The sequence below is a fragment of the Fusarium subglutinans genome (genome assembly GCF_013396075.1).
Source record: "Fusarium subglutinans strain NRRL 66333 chromosome Unknown NRRL66333_c0000048, whole genome shotgun sequence".
Lineage (NCBI taxonomy): Eukaryota > Fungi > Ascomycota > Sordariomycetes > Hypocreales > Nectriaceae > Fusarium > Fusarium subglutinans.
The window spans coordinates 25,234-44,797 of NW_023502111.1; the positions used below are offsets into that span (position 1 = coordinate 25,234).

A 19,564-nucleotide genomic window follows, 5' to 3' on the forward strand; every position below is an offset into this window, starting at 1 on the left:
TCTTGGAGGAGACGAGGAACTTTTGAGTAGGCAAGGGATCCATGTACTGAAATGTCTGTGCAACAGGAGAGGATAGCCGTTTTCTGTCTCATACCTCCAATTTACCTTTTCCCCCCTCCTGGCCCCCAAGTCTAAGCCTTACCAAGTACGCGTGATGGGTAGGACTCGCGTAGATGTGATATTATGTATGTATGTATATTCCAATGAATATGCCGGCGGCTGGGCGAGTTGTTTGACCCCCTGTGGTAAAGACAGGTGTCTCGCTTGTTGAGCCATATATGAACACGTCTACGTACATGTTTCAATTTGCTGTTAACCATCGTACCGTATCGCCAGAACGATAATTGTTCCCCTATTGAGCACATTAGGTCCACGTAGCATTATGACACCTAGTTATTTGACCATGAAGTCTAACTTGCCTAGCACCAAACTTCTCGGAAGATGCCGCCCATGTCCAACAAGGGTCCGGGATAGTGGTTTCGAAGGCCGTCGACCCTGGCCGGGGCTGGAGTGCATGCAAGATATCCCGTGGTCTGCTCAATTGGTGATTCCAAAGGCATCTAAGCCGCAGATCATCTGAGCCGCCTGTTCCATACGTATGTCCTCCATCGTCGGCGCTTTCTTGGCACCAGGTATCGTCGCTTCTGCAGGGAACAACCATCAAGAGGGAAATAACCGTTGAGAACAACACCGCGTCTTAATGCAGGGGAACAGAATGCTACAATACGAGACGTGATGCCCACAACACGGGTCGGTAGTCGACCGGTTTAGACCCTGGCCGGCTCCGGCATTTCTCAACTAGTTCGTGCCATCAGAGGGTTTTAGTGCACCTGCAGACCAAGATCGAGCTGAGACGGTCTCTTGTTGGGCGAACTCGCGCCCTGCTTTTTGCCGCCTTTATGTATGCTTGCATCGCCTTGATAGCCTGGGGTCCTCGACAAGCAGACCAGACAAACCAAGCCAAGACAGTTTCAGGGGTCCCCTGGCCCGCCTTAGTTCACCTCGTTAGCCCTCTGATATCCTGCCGCGCCTTGTCTCAGTGAACCTTGACTTGACAGTGACAACCCAAGCCAAACCAAAGACGACAACATGAGGAAGATCGCGATGCCTTGTAGAGTTAATCCAAGCGACTAGGCCACACATTAAGCCGAACGAGCCGCAATAACTTCCTACGTACGTACGTGTTCGTATCAAACTAAAATTAATAACTAGCAGAAGAAATGCCTCTTGGTCTGACACTCTGACCAGGAGATGCTGAGTTTTCCCCCCAGTAATATTCAAGGAAGAAGGCTTTTCATACGAACATCCTAATGAGGTAGAGAGACTCTGTAGGTAGATCTCTATGTCGTAAGTTGTAATGTCATAGTCATCGAATCAGGGCATCTTCAAACCCATCTTCAGGAACCGTAGCCTCATAAACTCGGTACGTAGAGTGTGCATGATCTGTTTTGGGATATGCGATGTCAGGAGTAGAAAAGACCCTGGGCGGAGATTCCTTCTTGGGCAATATCTGTTGGTCCTTCCTGGTAGGTAGGTAGTTGTCCGTTGTTTGGATCCAATGCGATGTCATGGAAGCGAGGAAGGAAGGAAGGAAGGAAGCAGATGGGCATTCGTTTATCTACCTAGTATATCCACGTTTCTCCGATCCAACCAGATCAATCCTATACAACATCACCATCAACATCAAGTCATAGACACTGTCAGTCTGTCAGTCTGTCAGTCAGTCTGTCTGTCTGTCTGTCCAACATGAAGGACGACCACAATCTCCATCTTGTCCCGTTTGTATGCACGAATGGTTTACACATGACATGAACTCAAACACAACAACACTACACAGACCATCAATCAATCACATCACGTCACCCCCTACAGCCGCTACGACTGTACTAAATGTTTAGGGGACTTCCACACCCACCACCCGCCTCCACCACGCGCGTTGTCGACGGCCGACGTCTCCACCGATTCCTTGTCTTTCTCGCAGGGCAGGGCATGGTGGTGAACATGGATTGCATGGCTAGCATCGCCATGGAAGGGAGACAAGAGGAGAGATGAGTCCAAAAGCGGCCCAACCCTGAACCAAAACCACCAAAGTTATCAAGTCCCAAGAGCCAGACAGACACTACTGTTTCTCTACCCCACAGTCGCACACCAGGACCGTGCACGACAACCTCTCTCTAACATATCGTGATCGCTGCTATTTGATTTTCTACCACTCAAGGTCCCCACCCTTCTGTGATTCTGGGCCTTAAACCCCCAGCTTCCACGACTCAATCTCTTCCATCCAAAGACCAAGGACCCGGTTAACTTGTCTCCGATCCTCCTTCTTGCACCTCTCTCAAACACCGCCGAGAGCTCAGTTCGCAGCTTTCCGAAGAGACGGATTTCCTTCCTCACGGAACGTCGACTCGTGCGGCCTGATCCGATACCCGTTGCATCACTGTTGAATCAACCTTCGTAACGGTTCTCAATTCACTTCCGCCAGTTCCTTCGCCCCAGCCGGGGCGCCGACCAGTCCCCAGCTTCCAGTGCGGGGAGCCACTGACTACATACGTACCCGTTGATTCTCCATAAACTCCCCGGACGACTTCGGGTTACCTCAAATCTCAACGTTCTTGCGCTGCAGCGTTTTATCCTGCACAACAGCTGCCGCCGCCAACCGTTATAAAAGATATTGTTTCGCACAGCCGGGCTGCACTCGCAAGCTTGAACCCCCTGCTCAATTCCGTTGTTTCGCTTCGTCACCGCAACCACATTGGTCCGGTAGATTTTGTTTTACAGTACCGGATTATTGGCCTCGGAAGGCCCGCGTCGCAACTCTGTTTCTGGCAGAGCCATGTCCGGTCGTGCCGTTTCGAATTCTCAACATGCCCAGCAGTCCTTCGGTTCCGGTCCTCAACTCTATCGCGACGTCGCTGAATTGCACGCTGTGCCATCTCCCTCTCACGGCGCCTTAATGGATCACTCACATTTTGACGATTTCGCGTTTGCTTACCAAGGTCTTCCTGACCAACCTTCTCTCGTTTCTCTGACCGATCACGCCCACGCCCACGCCCACGCCTCACAATCACCTACTGCATTTTCTCAGCACCAGGCGATGTCTGGACTTGCACACAATGGTTTGCCATTTGGCACCCTCCCTGGAGGCAACCGGAGCCAGAGCATGGATGGCTCCGATGCTCCTCCAGATAGGACGTCTCCCGCATCCAACGCCCTCGAAGACTCGACTACTGATGAGTTTGGATTGGTTTCCCGTAGTCGTGCAGATGCCACGGATTTGGGCGGTAAATCTAAGGAGGATAAAGCCGATGCCACACCGGCGTGGAGTGAGCTGAAGACAAAAGCCGGGAAGGAAAGAAAACGCCTCCCGCTCGCGTGCATTGCATGCCGCCGAAAGAAGATCCGCTGCTCAGGCGAGAAACCCGCCTGCAAGCACTGTTTACGCTCTCGTATACCATGTGTGTATAAGGTCACCACTCGCAAGGCGGCGCCACGGACAGACTACATGGCCATGCTCGATAAGCGATTGAAGCGTATGGAAGAACGCATTATCAAGGTCATTCCCAAGTCCGATCAGGAAGTAGCTTCGTCCGTGACTCGGGCCGTTGTTAAACCAGCGATACCGGGAACTGTACTTTCAAATAAGCCAACCAAGAAGCGTGGCGCTGAGGAAGCCTTTGGACCGGATCTAGAAGCGTGGGCTAAGGCTCCCTCGAAGCCCAAGATCGATGGCGATGATAGGCCCAGTAGCCTACAAGTACAGGAAGTCGAAGAGAATAAGCTTCAGCATGAAGGTACTGAGGCACTACCCTCCAAAGACATTCAGGAGCATCTGGCAGAGGTGTTTTTTGACAACATCTATGGTCAATCTTATCATCTTCTCCACAAACCCAGCTATATGCGAAAGCTGAAGTAAGTTCTTTCAACAGCAAAACATGTGTGTCTTGCTAATGGTCCACAGAAATGGTACGCTGCCCCCGGTGCTTGTCCTCACAGTGTGCGCTGTAGCTGCTCGTTTCACTTCGAGCCCTTTAGTGAATTCTTCGGGACCTGAGTTCCTACGCGGCGAAGAATGGGCGTCACACGCTCGAGATATCTGTACCAGGCGATACGAATGGCCAAACCTCACAATTTTGACCTGTCTCCTCATTTTGGGGCTTCACGAATTTGGAACATGCCAGGGTGGTCGTAGCTGGGCCTTGGGTGGTCAAGCAATTCGCATGGCCTTCGCCCTTCAGCTGCATAAAGACCTCGAGTATGACCCCTCTGGTCGCACTGGTCCTAAAAAACAGCTTAGCTTCATCGACCGAGAAATTCGACGACGTATAATGTGGGCGTGCTTTCTCATGGACCGTTTCAACTCTTCGGGTACAGACCGGCCCATGTTCATCAGAGAGGATACGATTCAGATTCCCCTGCCAGTGAAGGAGAAGTACTTCCAGTTCGATATGCCTGCCCCAACCGAGATGCTCGATGGTCAAGTTCCTCACCCAGCATCACCCAATGACGGGCAACTTGCTGATGCACGAGAGAACATGGGAGTTGCAGCATTTCTGATCCGAGCCATCGCCCTTTGGGGACGGATCATTACCTACCTTAGCCAAGGGGGAAAGGATCTGGACCCAAACCCCATGTGGGAGGATGAATCTCAATATGTGAAGCATCTCAACGATGTCGTGAATCTTGAAGCCAGTTTGCCTTCGTCACTCAAGTACTCTGCTGAGAACCTCGACGTCCACAAGACAGAGAACACGGCGAGTCAATTTCTTTTCATGCATATCTGCCTGCAGCATAACATCCTTTTTGTGAGTCGAGCAGCGATGTCAGCGCGAAAGCAGCAAGGTGTTCATGATGACTTTTTCTCTGAAGCGAGTAAGAGAACTTTCAGCGCTGCGAACCAGATATCTGAGCTCCTTCGCGAAGCCGAACAATCGCGATGCTTTGTTTCGGCACCCTTTGCTGGATACTGCGCCTTCTCCTCCACAACAGTCCACATACTGGGCGTCATATCTGGAAATCCCAACATGAAGCCAACAGCCGAAGCCAATCTGACCACCAACGTCAAGTATCTTCACAAGATGAAGAAGTATTGGGGCATGTTTCACTGGATGGTGGAGAATGTGCGCACTCAGTATCGAAACGCCCTGGACGCCATGAGAGCCGGTGCAAATTTGCAAGACCGTGCTGCACAATCGTCTTTCCTTCAATACGGAGACTGGTTCAACCGGTACCCGCATGGTCTCTCTGATGCCGAATTCATGGACCCTGCCACCCATAAGCGGAAGGATTCCGGAGCAGATGGCGTTCTCGAAGCGAAGCCCGAGCTACAATCGGTGGAAGAATACTTCTCCACGCTTCCAACACCCCAGAGTGTCGAACATAAGGATACCATTCGCGCTGTGGGTCCTAAGAGGAAGCAGAGCGCCAAGAAACAAGCTGGTTTACCGACACAGTCCGGTCAGCATCTCGAGTCTATGCAAGGGACAGACGCAGAGTCGGTCTCTGGGGCTCAGGAACGTAGGTTCTCGGGTGGGTTGGGGCTGCCATCCAACAGTTACAGTCCTCTCGCAGTATCAAACGCGCAAAATCCCGCTTTCAGCACAGCCATGTCACCTATGAGTCCGGCCAACATGACAGGGTTCTCCCATCATACTCACACCCCCACATTCTTCCCTCCTGAGTTGTTAGCCATGAACTTTGGTCAGGGCGCAAATGGAAATATTGACCCGCTTGATCGTCAGCTTGTCTTCGGGGGATATTCTCTGGACGCCAGCACGGGGTTGGGTGGTGGTCAGGATATGATGAGCGGCCTTGACTGGGACGCTGTTGCTTCGGGAGCCCACCCCGATGGAGGTTTACAAGGTCGGCGGTCTACTGCTAAGGCGGGCATGAATGGGCAAGCAGCAGGTATGGCTGATGGAGCGGGGCTTAGCGGACCGGAAGCATCGTCCGCATGGTTCATGCCATTCAACATGGAGCCTCCAGAGATGAGCCAAGACCCCGGCTTCAACATGGGTGGAATTGACCCATTTACTGGAGTGTTTGGGGGAGGGGGTAGTGGTTTGGCAACGCCGAGTGCATTGGGTGGACTACAGCAACAAGGTCCTTAGGAGGGACTGTCGGAGTGGTTAGCCTGGGTAACACCATATTCCCGGAGGTCTTCGCGGCCACACAAGTTCACTGGGCCCCGATATTGACTTAGGCAGTGTGGCCTGAAGACATTGTCAGCCAGGACTTGAACCTGAAGAAGGCCACGAGCTTGAGTGATGTCTTATATTTTTCTTCTTTTTTGTTCGTTGTAACTTTCCACATGGGGATCTGAACCAGAGATAAGGCTGGATTTGGTTGGGCATTGGCGAAGAGGCATATTGAAGTTTGTATGGCGAACATTGTCGGACGTGTCATCTTAACCGTGGGGGGAAAGGAAAATTGTGTTTTAAGTACTTGAGATACCATCATACCCGTCATGCTCATTTAGAGATGAGTTGACATTGGTTTGCCAAAAGATGAGATAATATTTTAAGAAATCAAAGTTGCTAGAACTGTTGTTGAAATGAATGCACCTTGCTTTTGTGATGGGATGGGCCCAACTCTTCTACTTGAAAAAAACAGCCCAACTAGAAATACAATATGGAACGCCTGGTTCTTATTATGCTATCGCAATGGTATCTTAATCGATCCCCCAACACCCTTCTATTCCTCCGCTGTAGTGGTAGTAGGAGCATTCTTCTTGTTCTTGGACCTCTTTCGCTTCTTCTTCCTCTCACCAACATCGCCTACCACGTTGTCCTCCTCGCCATCTTCCTTCTTATGCTTCCTCTTCCTATCACTTGCAGGCTCGATCACAGCGCCACCAGCGTCTTCATCGGCAGAGATCAAGCGCTCGAAGCCATATGTAGGACCGTCACGCTCATACTCCTTTCCAAAGATCTCACGACGCCACTGGCGTAGACGAGCCTTCTTACCGAGACGCTTCTTGTCTTTTCGTTTCTTCTCCTGGTCGCGGAAGGTGGCAAGTTTCTTGAGCCCAGCATAGTCATTGAGGGCAGCGTCGGAGGGAGCGAGGAGAATATCGCGCGCGGTCATTCCAAAAGATTGAGGGGAGGTCTCGCGGTAGCGGAAAGGAGCATGAGATGATTGCTTGAAGATGGCATGGTCGGTAAGTTCAAGTTTGGAGTCTACAAGAGCCTCAAGCTTGGCGCGCTCCTGACGAGCTTGCTTCTGGGACTCCTTGCGGGCCTTCTTGTGGTCTGTCTTGCGCTTCTTAGCGGCCCGGCCATTCTCGTCCTCGTCCTCGTCTTCCTCATCTTCACCCTCCCGAGCGTCGTCTTCGACGTCACTTGTGCTAATGTTTGGCTTCTCTTCATCGGCCTCGAAATCTGGAATGATATCCTTTATGTCAATATCATCATCCCATTTTGGCTTCTTGGGGTGCTTGGACTTCTTCTTTCCGCCTTCTTGTTCCTCGTCCTCTGATGCTACAGCATCGTCTTGTTGAGCATAGTAATCGTCACCAAATCGCTTCCTCATCTCTTCTTCCCACTTGTCATCCTCCCATGCGTCGTCGAGGAACTTGATCCAGTCCTCATCGGTGAGATCCTTGCCCGCATTGCCAGCTGTGCGCTTGATCTTGCGCAGCTTTTCCTGGGCTTCATCAAGCTTGAGCTTCTTTAGACGAGCCTTCTCCTCACGCCTCTCCTTCTTCTCGGCCTCCTTGCGCTCACGTTCAAGTTCACGTTGACGCTTGCGACCAGTCTTCTCCTCGCGCCTGACCGACTTGGCTGCGGCAACATCACGAGCATATGATCGAAGGAATTCGTTGCTCCGCTCTGGGTCCTCGAATCGCAAGTTGTAAGCCTGTTCGAACTGGTCGGCACGGTCATCATCATCTTCTCCTTCATCCGACTCGAACACTTTCCAGTTCGAACCATCTGGAGGGACCCATGCACGCGCGCTCATGAAATTTGACAAAAAAGTCTCAGGGTTCTTGTCGGCGTTGGCAACATCAACCTCAGTGATGGTCATGGCTGCTTTGCGCGAGGGGTGTACACCATTTGAGTCCACTTTCTCTGCCTTCTTTCGCTTCATGAAACCACCATCCTCGTCGTCAGAATCTTCATTGGCGGCAGCATGCATCTCAGCCACGATTGAGTTCTTGAGAACATCTTGTTCCTGGTTGTACGTCATGGGTACATCCTCGTCGGCATCCTCGGCGCCAATGTCACCTCGCATGTACTTTTCTCGGTGGTAATCCTTCAAGTAGACTGGCTTTTCCTTCTTTTCCTTCTCGGTTGCTGTGGCGGCGGGGTCATCGGGCTTGTAGAAGGTCACCTCCTTGTCGTAGACCTTGGGATCCTTGTTTCGAATGGCTTGGAGAGTGGCAGAGATCTGGGCATCGAGATCTTCAGTAGCAAGGAAGCCATCTTCATCTTCCTCTTCGTCAGACGAGGACGACGAGTCGTCCTCGTCATTGTCTGGCTGTTTTCCTGTGTTCTTGAACTTCTCCTCTAGTCTTTGTCTCTCTTCTCGTTTCTTGTTGTGCTCGAAACGACGGGCAAAGTCCTCGTTCACCTTGAAGCCGGTCGTGGCAATAGCAGCGCCTCCATCTTCTGATTCGGAGTCGCTATCATCGAGGAGGCTGCGCTTGGTGTTTTTGGGATCCTCGGTGGACTTCCCCATGGTGGAGATACTTCTTGAGAGCAAGCAAGGGATTGACTAAATAAGCAATTGATCCTGCGTTCAGAGAATGAGTGTAAGAAAACACTGCAACAAAGCGACACTATCTTTATCAACAAGACCCAATTAGAGCTTCCATACACTGGTACCAACTTTTTTTTTTTTCTGCCGCCTTGAAAATTGGCGGGGAGTCGGATTATGGTGAAATATTAAACCGAAGAGAGTCCAGATATCAACCAATCAAAGGCTATTCTTTTCTTAGCTGCCTTCGCTGGCAGTGGCTGCATGTGGCTTCGTCATCAGGAAACCGAACTGACCGACCCCGGCCACTAAAAGCCTCTAGAAAAGCACCTGGAACTGGGCCCTTGGCCGCTGCGGCTGTTACCTCCTTAGGTACACTCCATGCAGGTGCTTCTACAGCAGCGACTCGACTGGCCTCCACTACTAACCTTGCGGTAACTCGACCTTACTTACTGACGTCGCGTCTTTAACTACCTCCTCTGCCCCAGGCAACTTTCATCAAATCCATTAGCCTCCCGATAATCGTTCTGTCTTTAATAACCCTCCGTCTACGCTACGTGTCCGCTTTTTTACCACGATATCGATCTTCCGACTTGCCTCAACCATAAAGAAACTATTTCATTCAACTTGACCTCATCTCCGAGCGATCCCGCAATCATGACCGACTCTGCCAACGCCCCAAAGCCCAGCAGCAGCGTCAAGCTGGTGCTTCTCGGTGAAGCCGCCGTCGGAAAGGTGCGCTTGAACAATCACATGCTGCGAAAGCATCTCCTAGCATACTAATTGGGCTGATAGTCGTCTCTCGTTTTGCGCTTCGTTAACAACGACTTCCAAGAAAACAAGGAGCCCACTATTGGTGGTATGTATCTTGGATCTCCCCAGTTCTTCCATTACGTCGCTGACAGTTGCGTCAAAAGCCGCCTTCTTGACCCAGAAATGCAATCTTCCCACAAGGACAATCAAGTTTGAAATTTGGGATACCGCCGGCCAGGAGCGCTTCGCCTCGCTGGCTCCCATGTACTACCGAAATGCTCAGGCCGCTCTCGTCGTTTATGATCTCACCAAACCCACATCTCTAATCAAAGCCAAGCACTGGGTCGCGGAGTTGCAGCGACAAGCATCTCCCGGAATCGTCATCGCACTGGTTGGCAACAAGTTGGATCTTACGGGTGACTCGGCCGCTGCTGCTGATGGTGAAGATGGCGAGGAAGGCGACGACTCTGGCGACGCACGTAAGGTTCCGACAGAAGAGGCTCAGGCATACGCGGAAGAAGAGGGATTACTATTCTTTGAGACCAGTGCCAAGAGCGGGCATAACGTCACCGAGGTTTTCACAGCCATCGCAAACGCCATACCCGAGACGTCATTGAAGAGTGCCAGAGGAGCTGGCGCATCGAATGCTGCCAGCCGAGCTGGCGAGGAGCAAAGAGTGAATCTTGGTGGTCCCAAGGATGTTGGTGCTAAGGACAGCTGTGCTTGCTAGATGGAGTCGAGTGGTTTATGGGTCGATGAGGGTGAGAGGATGAGTTGGAAGTGCACACGACAATTGATTTTGTTGCACGTTATGCTGCCCTTTTTCCTGCGAGCCGTTTGCTTGGGATCGATGCTGAGGAGAGCACGGGAGTTGACTCTGCGGTTTTTTCTTTTCTTTTCCTGTTACTACCTAGCTGAGTTTTGTTGCGGCATGTATGGACAATTAGTGGTCTTGTCTATCTCTTTCTCGTAATAACAAAACTGATGGACTGAGCATACACCACTTCCAAAACGGCTTGAGAAAGAGTTTCTTCGGTAAGGTAACAGGAACTACTACTAAGGTGCCTGTGTACCTCTTGTGTGCTCTACCTAGGTAAGTAAGTACCAATATCAGTCACTAGCCTGACCCAAACAATGGCTCATTAATCCTTTCTCACTTGTTCAAGTCCTCTGAAAACTCAGTAAATTACGTCGCTATGATTCAGAGTCATTCTTGTATCTGAACGCTGTGTTGGTTATCGACTATTTTGGCTCACCTCTCACCTCACACCTCAGTACGAGTTGCGATAATTACCTTACTCAACCAATCCGCAATCGAGTAATTCTTTGAGGTTTTGCCTTTGCACATTAGTCCACCAAACCCTATCCTTTTCATTTGATATATACAAGTATTCGATACTTTTTTTCTTACTGATACCTACTAGGTACCTAGGTATGGTCGCACGTTCCCTAGGTGTACCTACCTACCTTATGACAACACTCTTTTCACCTAGTCACGTGAGGACTGTCGGATTCTGCCGCCTCTACCTGTTGGGCTTGGCGTGTGTCTGTGACCCACTCTTTTTTACACGATTTTGAACCTCATCGGAGCCCTTTCGCAGCCAGTTGCTGTTGGCCTTTGCGTCAGAAGCAAACAGGCTTGGCTTGTCTCTTTATACTAATCATTTTCTTTTCTTCATTGTTCTTTGGCCGAGTTGAATTACTGCATAAGTACCTACCTTACTCAAGTCACTCAGTAATTCCTTAACGTCGCGCCAATCGATCACAGTGACTTTGATTCTGTTGCACCAGAACCATTGAAAAAGATCGGCCTTGCTGCATATCCGCCTGAGCAAACCCTCTTCCTCCTCTGCTCTCCTACTCTCTTTCTCTCATCGGTTCTTACAACACACAGCCTTCCCATGACGCTTCTTCTGCTATCTTAGGCTCTGTCCTTGGTTTCGGGGCTGCTTCGTCACAGATCAGCAACACTTCGCCATGGCATCAACAATCACGGAAGCTCAGGCGGAGCTGATTCGGTATGTTACACAGCCTGAATGAAAGGCCGCGCAAACGCGCAAGCTAATGCCCTTTCTGCAGGTCCCTTGCCCCCGATGATATTCCAATCAAGTTGCGATGCGCGATCTGTAGTAAGCTCGCGGTCAACGCCTACCGTCTCCCCTGTTGCGAACAGGCAATATGCGAATCATGTACGCGATTGGTCCCTACGGCTCGCCCACTGCATCCTCTTGCTAACACTACGTCAAGGTCAATCCAATCTACCCGCGTCGTGTCCTGTTTGCGAACACTCGCCCTTGTCCGCCGAGGACTGCAATCCCAATAAATCATTGAGGACCACAATCAGGGTCTTCCTGCGCACTGCGGAGAAGAAACGCGAGGCAAGCCGACCGAAGGAAGACAAAGACTCAGAACCAGCGACACCAGTTGAGGCGCCTAAACAGAATCTCCCTACAACCGAAACATCTGCCATCGAGACGCCCATAGAACAGATTTCGGGGGGCGACGCGCTATCATCAGTACAGGTCTATAGCGCCGACAAGGCTAATGAAGGCGCTCCTGCTCCACGCGTAGTCCAGGTACTTAAATTTCTAATTCTGGTCAAGGACCTTCCACTAATTTTCTTTTAAAGGAGAATATTACTCATCATGATGACACTCCTGCTCCTGCTCCTGCTCCTGCTACCGAGAGCCCACGGCAAGTCGAGGCAGGTGATGTTCAGGGCGCACCTGCCGAGGGCAGCACTGAGGACGCGCCCATCGAGCACTCCGACGAGCAAACTCTTACGACACAAAGTGGTGAAGGGGGAATCAACGGCGTCGGCGAAGAAAACGAACAACAAATGGAGGCCGAAAACGGCGAAGATCAAGATCAAGACCACGATCACGACCAAGACCAAGAGAAGCCTGATTCCGAGTCAATGAATGGCAATTTTCCGAATGGCTCATTCTCCAATTCTGGCGACTTCAACCAGATGCAGATGATGATGGCTATGCAGAACGGAATGGCGCCGAACTCTTTCGGTGGCTTTCCCATGATGGGTAAGTTTGTGAAATGAAGCAGTCAGCGCACACGTGATGATAAATACTAACATGTACGTCTACAGGTATGCCGGGCATGGGCATGGACCCAATGACGATGCAGAGCATGTACATGAACGGTGGCTTTCAAGGCATGGCAATGAACGGCATGGGCGGTTTTGGAGGTGGATTTGGCCAAGGCTCCAATAATAACTGGAACGGTTCACAGTCGTGGAATTTCGACCAGAATAATTACAATCAAAATGGTCCTGGCATGGGAACTGGTGACTTTGGAGGCTTTAACTCAGGATTCCAGACAGGATACAATCAAGGTAATTATGGTCAATTCAATGACTATCGCCGCAACACTTTCGGACGTGGTCGAGGCCGTGGCCGTGGGTACTACGGAGGATATGGCCGTGGAGGTTACCAGTTCGGAGGCAACCCAAGCTATCACGATCAGACCCAAGGCCAATTCCCGCAGATTGGGCCCGGTCAGAATGGTCTGAACGGTGTCGATCAGGGTGATGGCCAGCAGCAAGTTGATGAAAGCGGACAACCTATTCAGCGCGATAGCACTGAAGGGCCTGTTGATGCCGGACAAGCTGATGGATCCAGTGAGGCTATAGGCAATGCGGATGCCGCTACCGGTGATGCTTCCTCTACAACACGTAATACGGGACCTGGAAACTTAGACCTTGCTCAGGGTAATGTTTCCGGTGCTGTTCGTCCAGTTGCAGCCGTTGATGTTCCTTTGAATGCGCCTACTGGGCCCAAAGCTATGAGACAGGGGCTCCCTAACACAAGTCTTCATCATCTTCGAGCACGCGGTTACCAGGTGGGAAGTGAAGTCCCTCCCTCTAAACCGGTTGGGATCAGAGATAGCCCAGCAGACCGAGGCCGATCCCGGTCCAGGAGTAGTTCTCCAGCTCCAATTCCTACTGACGCTCGTGAAAAGGACAAGGATCGTGAGTCCCGTCACGAGCAGAGCAAAGAGCGACCTCGCGATCATGACAAACGCGACCGAGATCGAGACCATGACCAAACAGGATCAGCATCTCGAACCGTCAGCAGAAGTCGTAGTCGCAGCAGGGGACATCGAAGCTCCCGTCGACGTAGGCGTCATCACTCAGAGTCTGTTGAGGACGAAGGCTATGATGACGATTCGCGACGCAAGAAGCATAGAAGCCGGCGTCATTTTCACGATGATGAAGAGTCTTCACGGTCCAAGGACAAGGATAAGGATGAAAAATATACTGACCGAAACCGTTCCGCATCGCCAGCTGAATCCAAAAGATCCAGCCACCGCAGCCGTCGAGATAGAGACTCGGACAAGCGGAGGGATCGAGAAAAGGACAAGGAAAGCGATCGCAAAAAGTCCAGCCACCGCCCCTCGCACCGGGATAGAGACTACGATGGCGACCGGCGGCGGGAAAAGGACAGAGATCGAAATGACAAAGACCGGAAGGACAAAGATCGTAAAGACCGACATCGGGATAGGGACCGACGCGATCGCGACCGTGACAGAGATAGAGAGAAGGACAAGGATCGGGAAAGTGGCAGGGATCGAGACAGGGAACGCGATCGCGATCGCGATCGAGGTTCAAGATATAGCAGCAGACGCGAGTCGATTGATGCTGGAGACTCGAAGCCTAACTCTGGTCTTCGCGGTCACGATACGAAAGTGAAAACCGGCTCTTCGAATCGCACCGAGCACTCAGGAAAGGACCCCCACACGCTCGAGCGCGAGGCCCGAGATCGCGAGCGTTTGCTTAAAGAAGCGCAACGTATCGCAGGTATGGCGGGTTGGAAGCGCAGCCGGGGCGATGACGGCGACGATGCAGGGTCGCGCAAAGGCCGTCGGACGGGTTCGTCAACGTCTGCTGCTGCATCACGTCGAAGCGAAGTTATCAACGGTGGCGACGAAGAGGAGAGAATGCGAAGACTCGAGGCAGAAAGGGAGGGTGATCGATGGGGTTAGAAACTCAAACGGTCTTCCAAGAAACGTGCCCCCAAGTCGATAAGACAATGAAGGGCATATTCTGGTCATTTCTCATTCCACTTTGATCTCAAAGCTTTACAAGATGAAAGCAACATCTACCCTCCTTTTATTTGTCCACTATCAGTTATTGGCGGCTGATACATTATGCGGAATCAAATCTTTCATGTACGAGTAGCTAAAAAAGAAAAGTAGGGGAAAGGGAAGGGGTTGTTGCATTAAAATCAGAAACACTTACACGAGTTTTCATTGGGATGCCAGCTAAGGATTCAGCTGGGTGACGGGGATCGAGGACCATGGAGCAAGAGACTTGAAAATTATGTTTGCAGGCTAGAGGTAGCAAGCTCTTGCTTGACAGTTTTGCAGGTATTGTGAATCGAATCCTGTCTTGAAACAAAGAGACGCTCTTGGAGCATCATTATATAAAGTCGGCGTTGAAGTGAGGTCAGTACCTTTGGCGACAAGTCTATCCATCCATGAGTTACGCATGGCATCGACCTCGTGTATATTGCATCAAGGCAAGCAAGGCAGTCGTCAGTATAGGTAACACTGGGACATGATGGACAAATTCTTGGATGCGTATGTCGTTGGCACTGCCTTGAGAAGTCTTCCAGTATTTATTCATCCCCTTCCTTATTCAACGTCCCACCATTCTACCACGTAATGAAAAATCTACACTACTTCCTATCCTCCTCACCATGCGCAGTCATCAGTTGTCATATAAAACTCACAACAGTAAGTGTTTTGGGCTACTCGGCCATGTCTATCATCCGCAACGCCATCTCATATGCCCCCGAATTATACCAATGCTACTCCTAGCTCTTGAATTTTTCTCTTATGCATTGAAATCAACCAACTATCCCCTGCTTGTCGAGTCTTTTCTGTGTTGAACTTGTCTAGTAGATACCCTGTGTACGATATTGAAATGTGTCATAGCTGAGACAGGTCAATACGCGGTATTTGAAACTCAGAATGAGATTTGACTTACAGTCGAGTGTAGTAACTGCCAAATGACTTGGCAACGAGATCATCGACGAAATGTTCCGCTTCTTCGGCGCTCAGGTGAAGCTGGAACCTCTGTCGAAGGGTATTTGTCACTTGAGCGATGCCGACTGCAAAGCAGGGCATCCTGGAGTCATGTCCCATCATCGCTACCAGGTCAATAATGTTGTCTGCCGAGCGACGCAAGGCTTAAGACAGTATTAGCACAATTCTTGATCTTCGTATTTCTGGTGTAACTTGCCTTGGAATGCTTGCTTGCAAAGTCTCTTGTAGTCTTCAAAATCAGGAGAAAGTGGTCCACCCAAAACATCGACATACTCATGCGTCAACTTGAACGGCGCCGCCTCAAACCCAACTGAGCCAGGCGAATTGGAAAGCATAAAGCCAAAGTCGATATGAATGATATGGCCCTCGCTGTCCACCAAGACATTGCCGTTGTGTCTGTCCTTGAGTTGGAGAACGTAGGAGATGATGCTGTATGCTGCCAGTGACTTTTTGAACGCATCAACGCCAGCCTGGAACTCTTTGCTATCAGGTTGGCCAAAAGCTTTGAGAAAATGGTCTCTCAGCGTCGCAATACGGTTACGGGGGTTCTGGCCAGACTCAACCGAGGCCAGCGTTAGACTTCGCTTCAGCGAGTGGAGGGACACGCCACTCGTAATGGTTTCGATCAGTCCCGACGACTCCCCAGTTACTAAGATTCGCATACGTTTGACCCAGACATCAGTACCGGCATCAACCCAAATTTTATGACACACATCGATGAGCTGGCAAGCAAATGCCTCTTGTCGAAGATCAGCTCCTGTCTTAACAATGACACTAACGAGATCCCAATTCTTCATCCAACCATAAGGCGATGATTTGCGAATTCGTTCCTTCTTAGCTTCCCAAGCCTCACCAAAGACGGCCGCACTAGGGTCATCACGATCTCCACGCCTTTGGACACCACCAGTCTTAATGTCGTTCTCCATACGCTCACGTCCTGCACTAGCGTTCAGGTTCGGGTCAATCTGCACGTCTTCCTCTAGGTCAGGGTTGTGGACAGGGATCGGCGTTGTGTTGGCTTTAGCGATAATTGTGTCAAAGGTTGGGCCTTGCTCGTCAACATCGAAGCTCTTCTCCTCAAGGCTCTGCATGCTGGCGATGATCTTGGCTCTGATAGCAGCTACTTCCTGCTTTGGGCGCTTTCCGCTGGTGGCTTCCAGCTGTGCAAGCATCTGAGAAGCAGTTCGCATGTGCGTGGCTAGGGCACCGAAGTCAGGCTGGTCAGCTGGTGCGCTTCGCTGTATGGGCATGGTCATTCTTCGTGAGACGGGTCCTGGGCTGTTAGATCGCGAGGTTCCTGTACCCGATGACTGTGGCGTTGTCAAATCCAATGTCGAAAAAGATGTAGTAGCTCCGCTTGGCAGACGCTGAGCAGTATGGTTCTGCGCTGGTCTCGAAGATACTCTAACTGGCGACTCATCTATGCCCTTCAAAAGTGGCGAGCTTCCCAGATCGCCCGAAGCAGGTTCAAAGACACTGTCTAGAAGAGGCTCTGGCGCCTTTACCGTGGGGGAGAGGCGAGGTGAGTCAGAAAGATCGAATATACGCTTTGCGCGAGCGCTACCTCCTAGCAAGCTGTTAAGGAGTCGGTCATTTTCGGGTTGGTCAGGGTCGAAAGAGAAGTCATCTCTCAAAACCTCTACCATGATCAGATAAGGGACCTTCTCGGCACTGTTGAGCACTGTCGCTTCAGCAGGGTTCACGCGAACAATACGGTGATGGCGGCTCTTTCCAGGCGATCCATTAACCAGAGTTGGGGGGCAGATGACGGGAATGTCGATCTCAGCAGGTAAGTCCTGTGATATTAAAGCCAATTCGGCTCGCAATGCGCTCATCCGAGCGGGTTTGGGGACCAGCACTAATCGGTTCGAGATGCCTTCCAGGGCTGTCAAGAATTGTGTTTCTGACCTGAAATAATGCTGTCTCAAAAGTCTCGTCTTTTGCACTGGCGACATGTCGCTGACAGTAAGGACTGCTTTTGCGTGGTGCGAATGCCGTCGGGTTGCGTTGTCGACCGGGCGCTGCGCATTACCTGCTGAGTTTGGGGTCGTCGGTCTGGTAGTAGGTTGAGCTGATGGCAGTGGAAGAGATGACGTGCTGAGCTTAGCTTCCAGCGATCTCAGCTCAAGAGCGGATGGCCGAGTCGTCCCAGCTGGTGTCTTGGACCTTTGCGGCGGAATTATCACCGAAGGCGGTCGAGGACTGCGCGTAGGCTTGGGTGAAGAGTCTCTTGACCCTTTAGGATCTGGTGCACTAAAGGTCCGTCCATTATCTCGGACACGCCGCGATCGCGAGTTTCCGACGGTAACTGTGCGAGCCCTCGTGGGTTTGGGGTTTTCCTTGGGTTCCTGCGTTTCATTGGTGATGGGTTGAGGTTTGCGAGCTTGGGCGACTGCGAGAGGGCCAGCCCACTGGGGGAACATGGGCAGCGCAATACTAGCAAGGACAAAACTAGAAAGTACCGTGACTGGTAGGACGTTTTCCGTGATCTTTTCATGACGAGCGGTATCAGCAAGTCCAAACACAATGTGCTGAACCTTGTTGTAGACACGGCGACATGTCTGAAACGAGTCGGATTGCGGATTCGAGGAGAGATCGTGAAGATATGTTTGAAAGAGCCAGAAGGTCTGCGCACGCAATTGTCAGTTCTCTTTTCGCCGTATCCCAGTCGATTACCGGTTCCCATGACGCGGTGGCTCGCGCATTCCATCCCAAAGGGTTGTCGGTTGAATATCATCATCATCATCAGAAACGTACCAGCAGCGCTGCTGTGACGGATTCTTCACACAAGTCCATCAAGAACTCTTCCAAAGCCATTGACTCATTATGCACGCTGATTATGAGGTGACATAATTGCGGTAGGAAGAACTCAATATCCTCGTAGGGAAACTGGCGGAGCTTCTGGCAGAGAACATAGTGAATCCCCACGTGGTCGGCATATCGGCTGTTGCGACAGGTGGCATTAGCGATTGGCGACGTCGGAGAGGGCGGAAGAAGCGAGAATGAAGAAGTATAGCAAAATTATACGGCGACCAGTATCGCTGGCTTCTGTAGGGCGTGCAGGGGTTTGTAGGAGACTCACGAGAGGTATGAGACGGGGAGAAAGGGGTTGGAGTTGAAGACGTCGGACTCGAGGAACCTCTGAAGCAAGTCCCACGACATTGGTTTTGGTTTACGCGGGGGAGCGAGCGCCTGTAAGGGACAGCTGGCGGTTCGTCATCTAGGGTCTGAGCTAAAAATGAAGGAAGAAATACAGGATATCGTGGCAGGGGAACGGGCGTGACAGAAGGGAGAGTCAATCAAGAGTCCATTCGCAAGAGTGACGACGGTTTCAAGCTGGTTGATGTTCGAGGTTGACGAAACCGTCCAAGCCCAAAGTCAGTGGAGGATGATTTGTTCTTCAGAAGATTTACAGGAGTCGTTGCGGATATTAGTGGATAATGTTAGGGAGCCGGAACGGACAGCTCAGGCCTTGGCATCCATTTACAAGCTAGATGAGGTAAGTTACTAGGTACCTATACCTTAGGGTGGGAGCTCTCACCTCCCGTCGGGCAGAGAAGTAATGGAAACGATCGATAGCCCAATCAGAAACCTCATTGAACCCCTGAGTACCTGGACTACGAGCACAAGGCACAGGGGTCACAATTTGATTGATTATATTCTTGATTTCTGTTCGTACTCCGGAGGAACTCATAACCTCTCTCGAGTAAAATGATGGGTTCTACATCCATTGGCTAATTTATCCCGTGCTGCCGTTTCAACCAATGGACAGTTCATTGGAGAGGCACCAGACTCGGCACTCAAGGCTTACAACCTTTGGATGGTCTTGTTTATTAGTCCGGGCCCGGACCAGAACCCTTTTGAGCAATTCGGAGTGTTATCTTCCTTCTCCATATATTCCTGTTGACACGGTAATGGCTTGAAAACACACGCTTAAGTCCGGAGACCTCCTAGGTAGTTATGATGTGCTCGGTCTTAATGCTCTCTTGAGGAGGTAAGAAAACCCGGGACTTGAAGAGTGATAAAAAGACCATGGTAAGTTATTACAATCTTG

The 19,564-nt window shown here is 51.0% G+C and overlaps 5 protein-coding genes across 5 annotated transcripts; 3 read left to right on the plus strand and 2 right to left on the minus strand.

Moving 5' to 3' along the window:
* Positions 1 to 2,833: 2,833 nt before the first annotated feature.
* Positions 2,834 to 6,107, plus strand: FSUBG_5118 (nitrate assimilation regulatory nirA; the record flags this gene model as incomplete). Its single annotated transcript, XM_036683180.1, has 2 exons — positions 2,834 to 3,909; positions 3,959 to 6,107. 2 exons carry the CDS (start codon positions 2,834 to 2,836, stop codon positions 6,105 to 6,107), a joined length of 3,225 nt encoding a protein of 1,074 aa, XP_036539356.1.
* A 583-nt stretch (positions 6,108 to 6,690) lies between these two features.
* FSUBG_5119 (kri1) lies at positions 6,691 to 8,676 on the minus strand (the record flags this gene model as incomplete). The annotated part of the gene is made up of 1 exon (XM_036683181.1): positions 6,691 to 8,676. One exon carries the CDS (start codon positions 8,674 to 8,676, stop codon positions 6,691 to 6,693), a length of 1,986 nt encoding a protein of 661 aa, XP_036539357.1.
* Positions 8,677 to 9,351: 675 nt separating this feature from the next.
* Positions 9,352 to 10,177, plus strand: FSUBG_5120 (VPS21-GTP-binding protein; the record flags this gene model as incomplete). Its single annotated transcript, XM_036683183.1, has 3 exons — positions 9,352 to 9,429; positions 9,490 to 9,553; positions 9,600 to 10,177. The coding sequence occupies 3 exons, from the start codon at positions 9,352 to 9,354 to the stop codon at positions 10,175 to 10,177; spliced, it is 720 nt and encodes a 239-aa protein (XP_036539358.1).
* A 1,247-nt stretch (positions 10,178 to 11,424) lies between these two features.
* Positions 11,425 to 14,445, plus strand: FSUBG_5121 (uncharacterized protein; the record flags this gene model as incomplete). The annotated part of the gene is made up of 5 exons (XM_036683184.1): positions 11,425 to 11,465; positions 11,527 to 11,636; positions 11,695 to 12,023; positions 12,077 to 12,485; positions 12,551 to 14,445. 5 exons carry the CDS (start codon positions 11,425 to 11,427, stop codon positions 14,443 to 14,445), a joined length of 2,784 nt encoding a protein of 927 aa, XP_036539359.1.
* Positions 14,446 to 15,359: 914 nt separating this feature from the next.
* Positions 15,360 to 18,672, minus strand: FSUBG_5122 (phosphatidylinositol 4-kinase; the record flags this gene model as incomplete). The annotated part of the gene is made up of 5 exons (XM_036683185.1): positions 15,360 to 15,399; positions 15,452 to 15,592; positions 15,784 to 18,137; positions 18,268 to 18,454; positions 18,593 to 18,672. The coding sequence occupies 5 exons, from the start codon at positions 18,670 to 18,672 to the stop codon at positions 15,360 to 15,362; spliced, it is 2,802 nt and encodes a 933-aa protein (XP_036539360.1).
* Between the last annotated feature and the right edge of the window lie 892 nt (positions 18,673 to 19,564).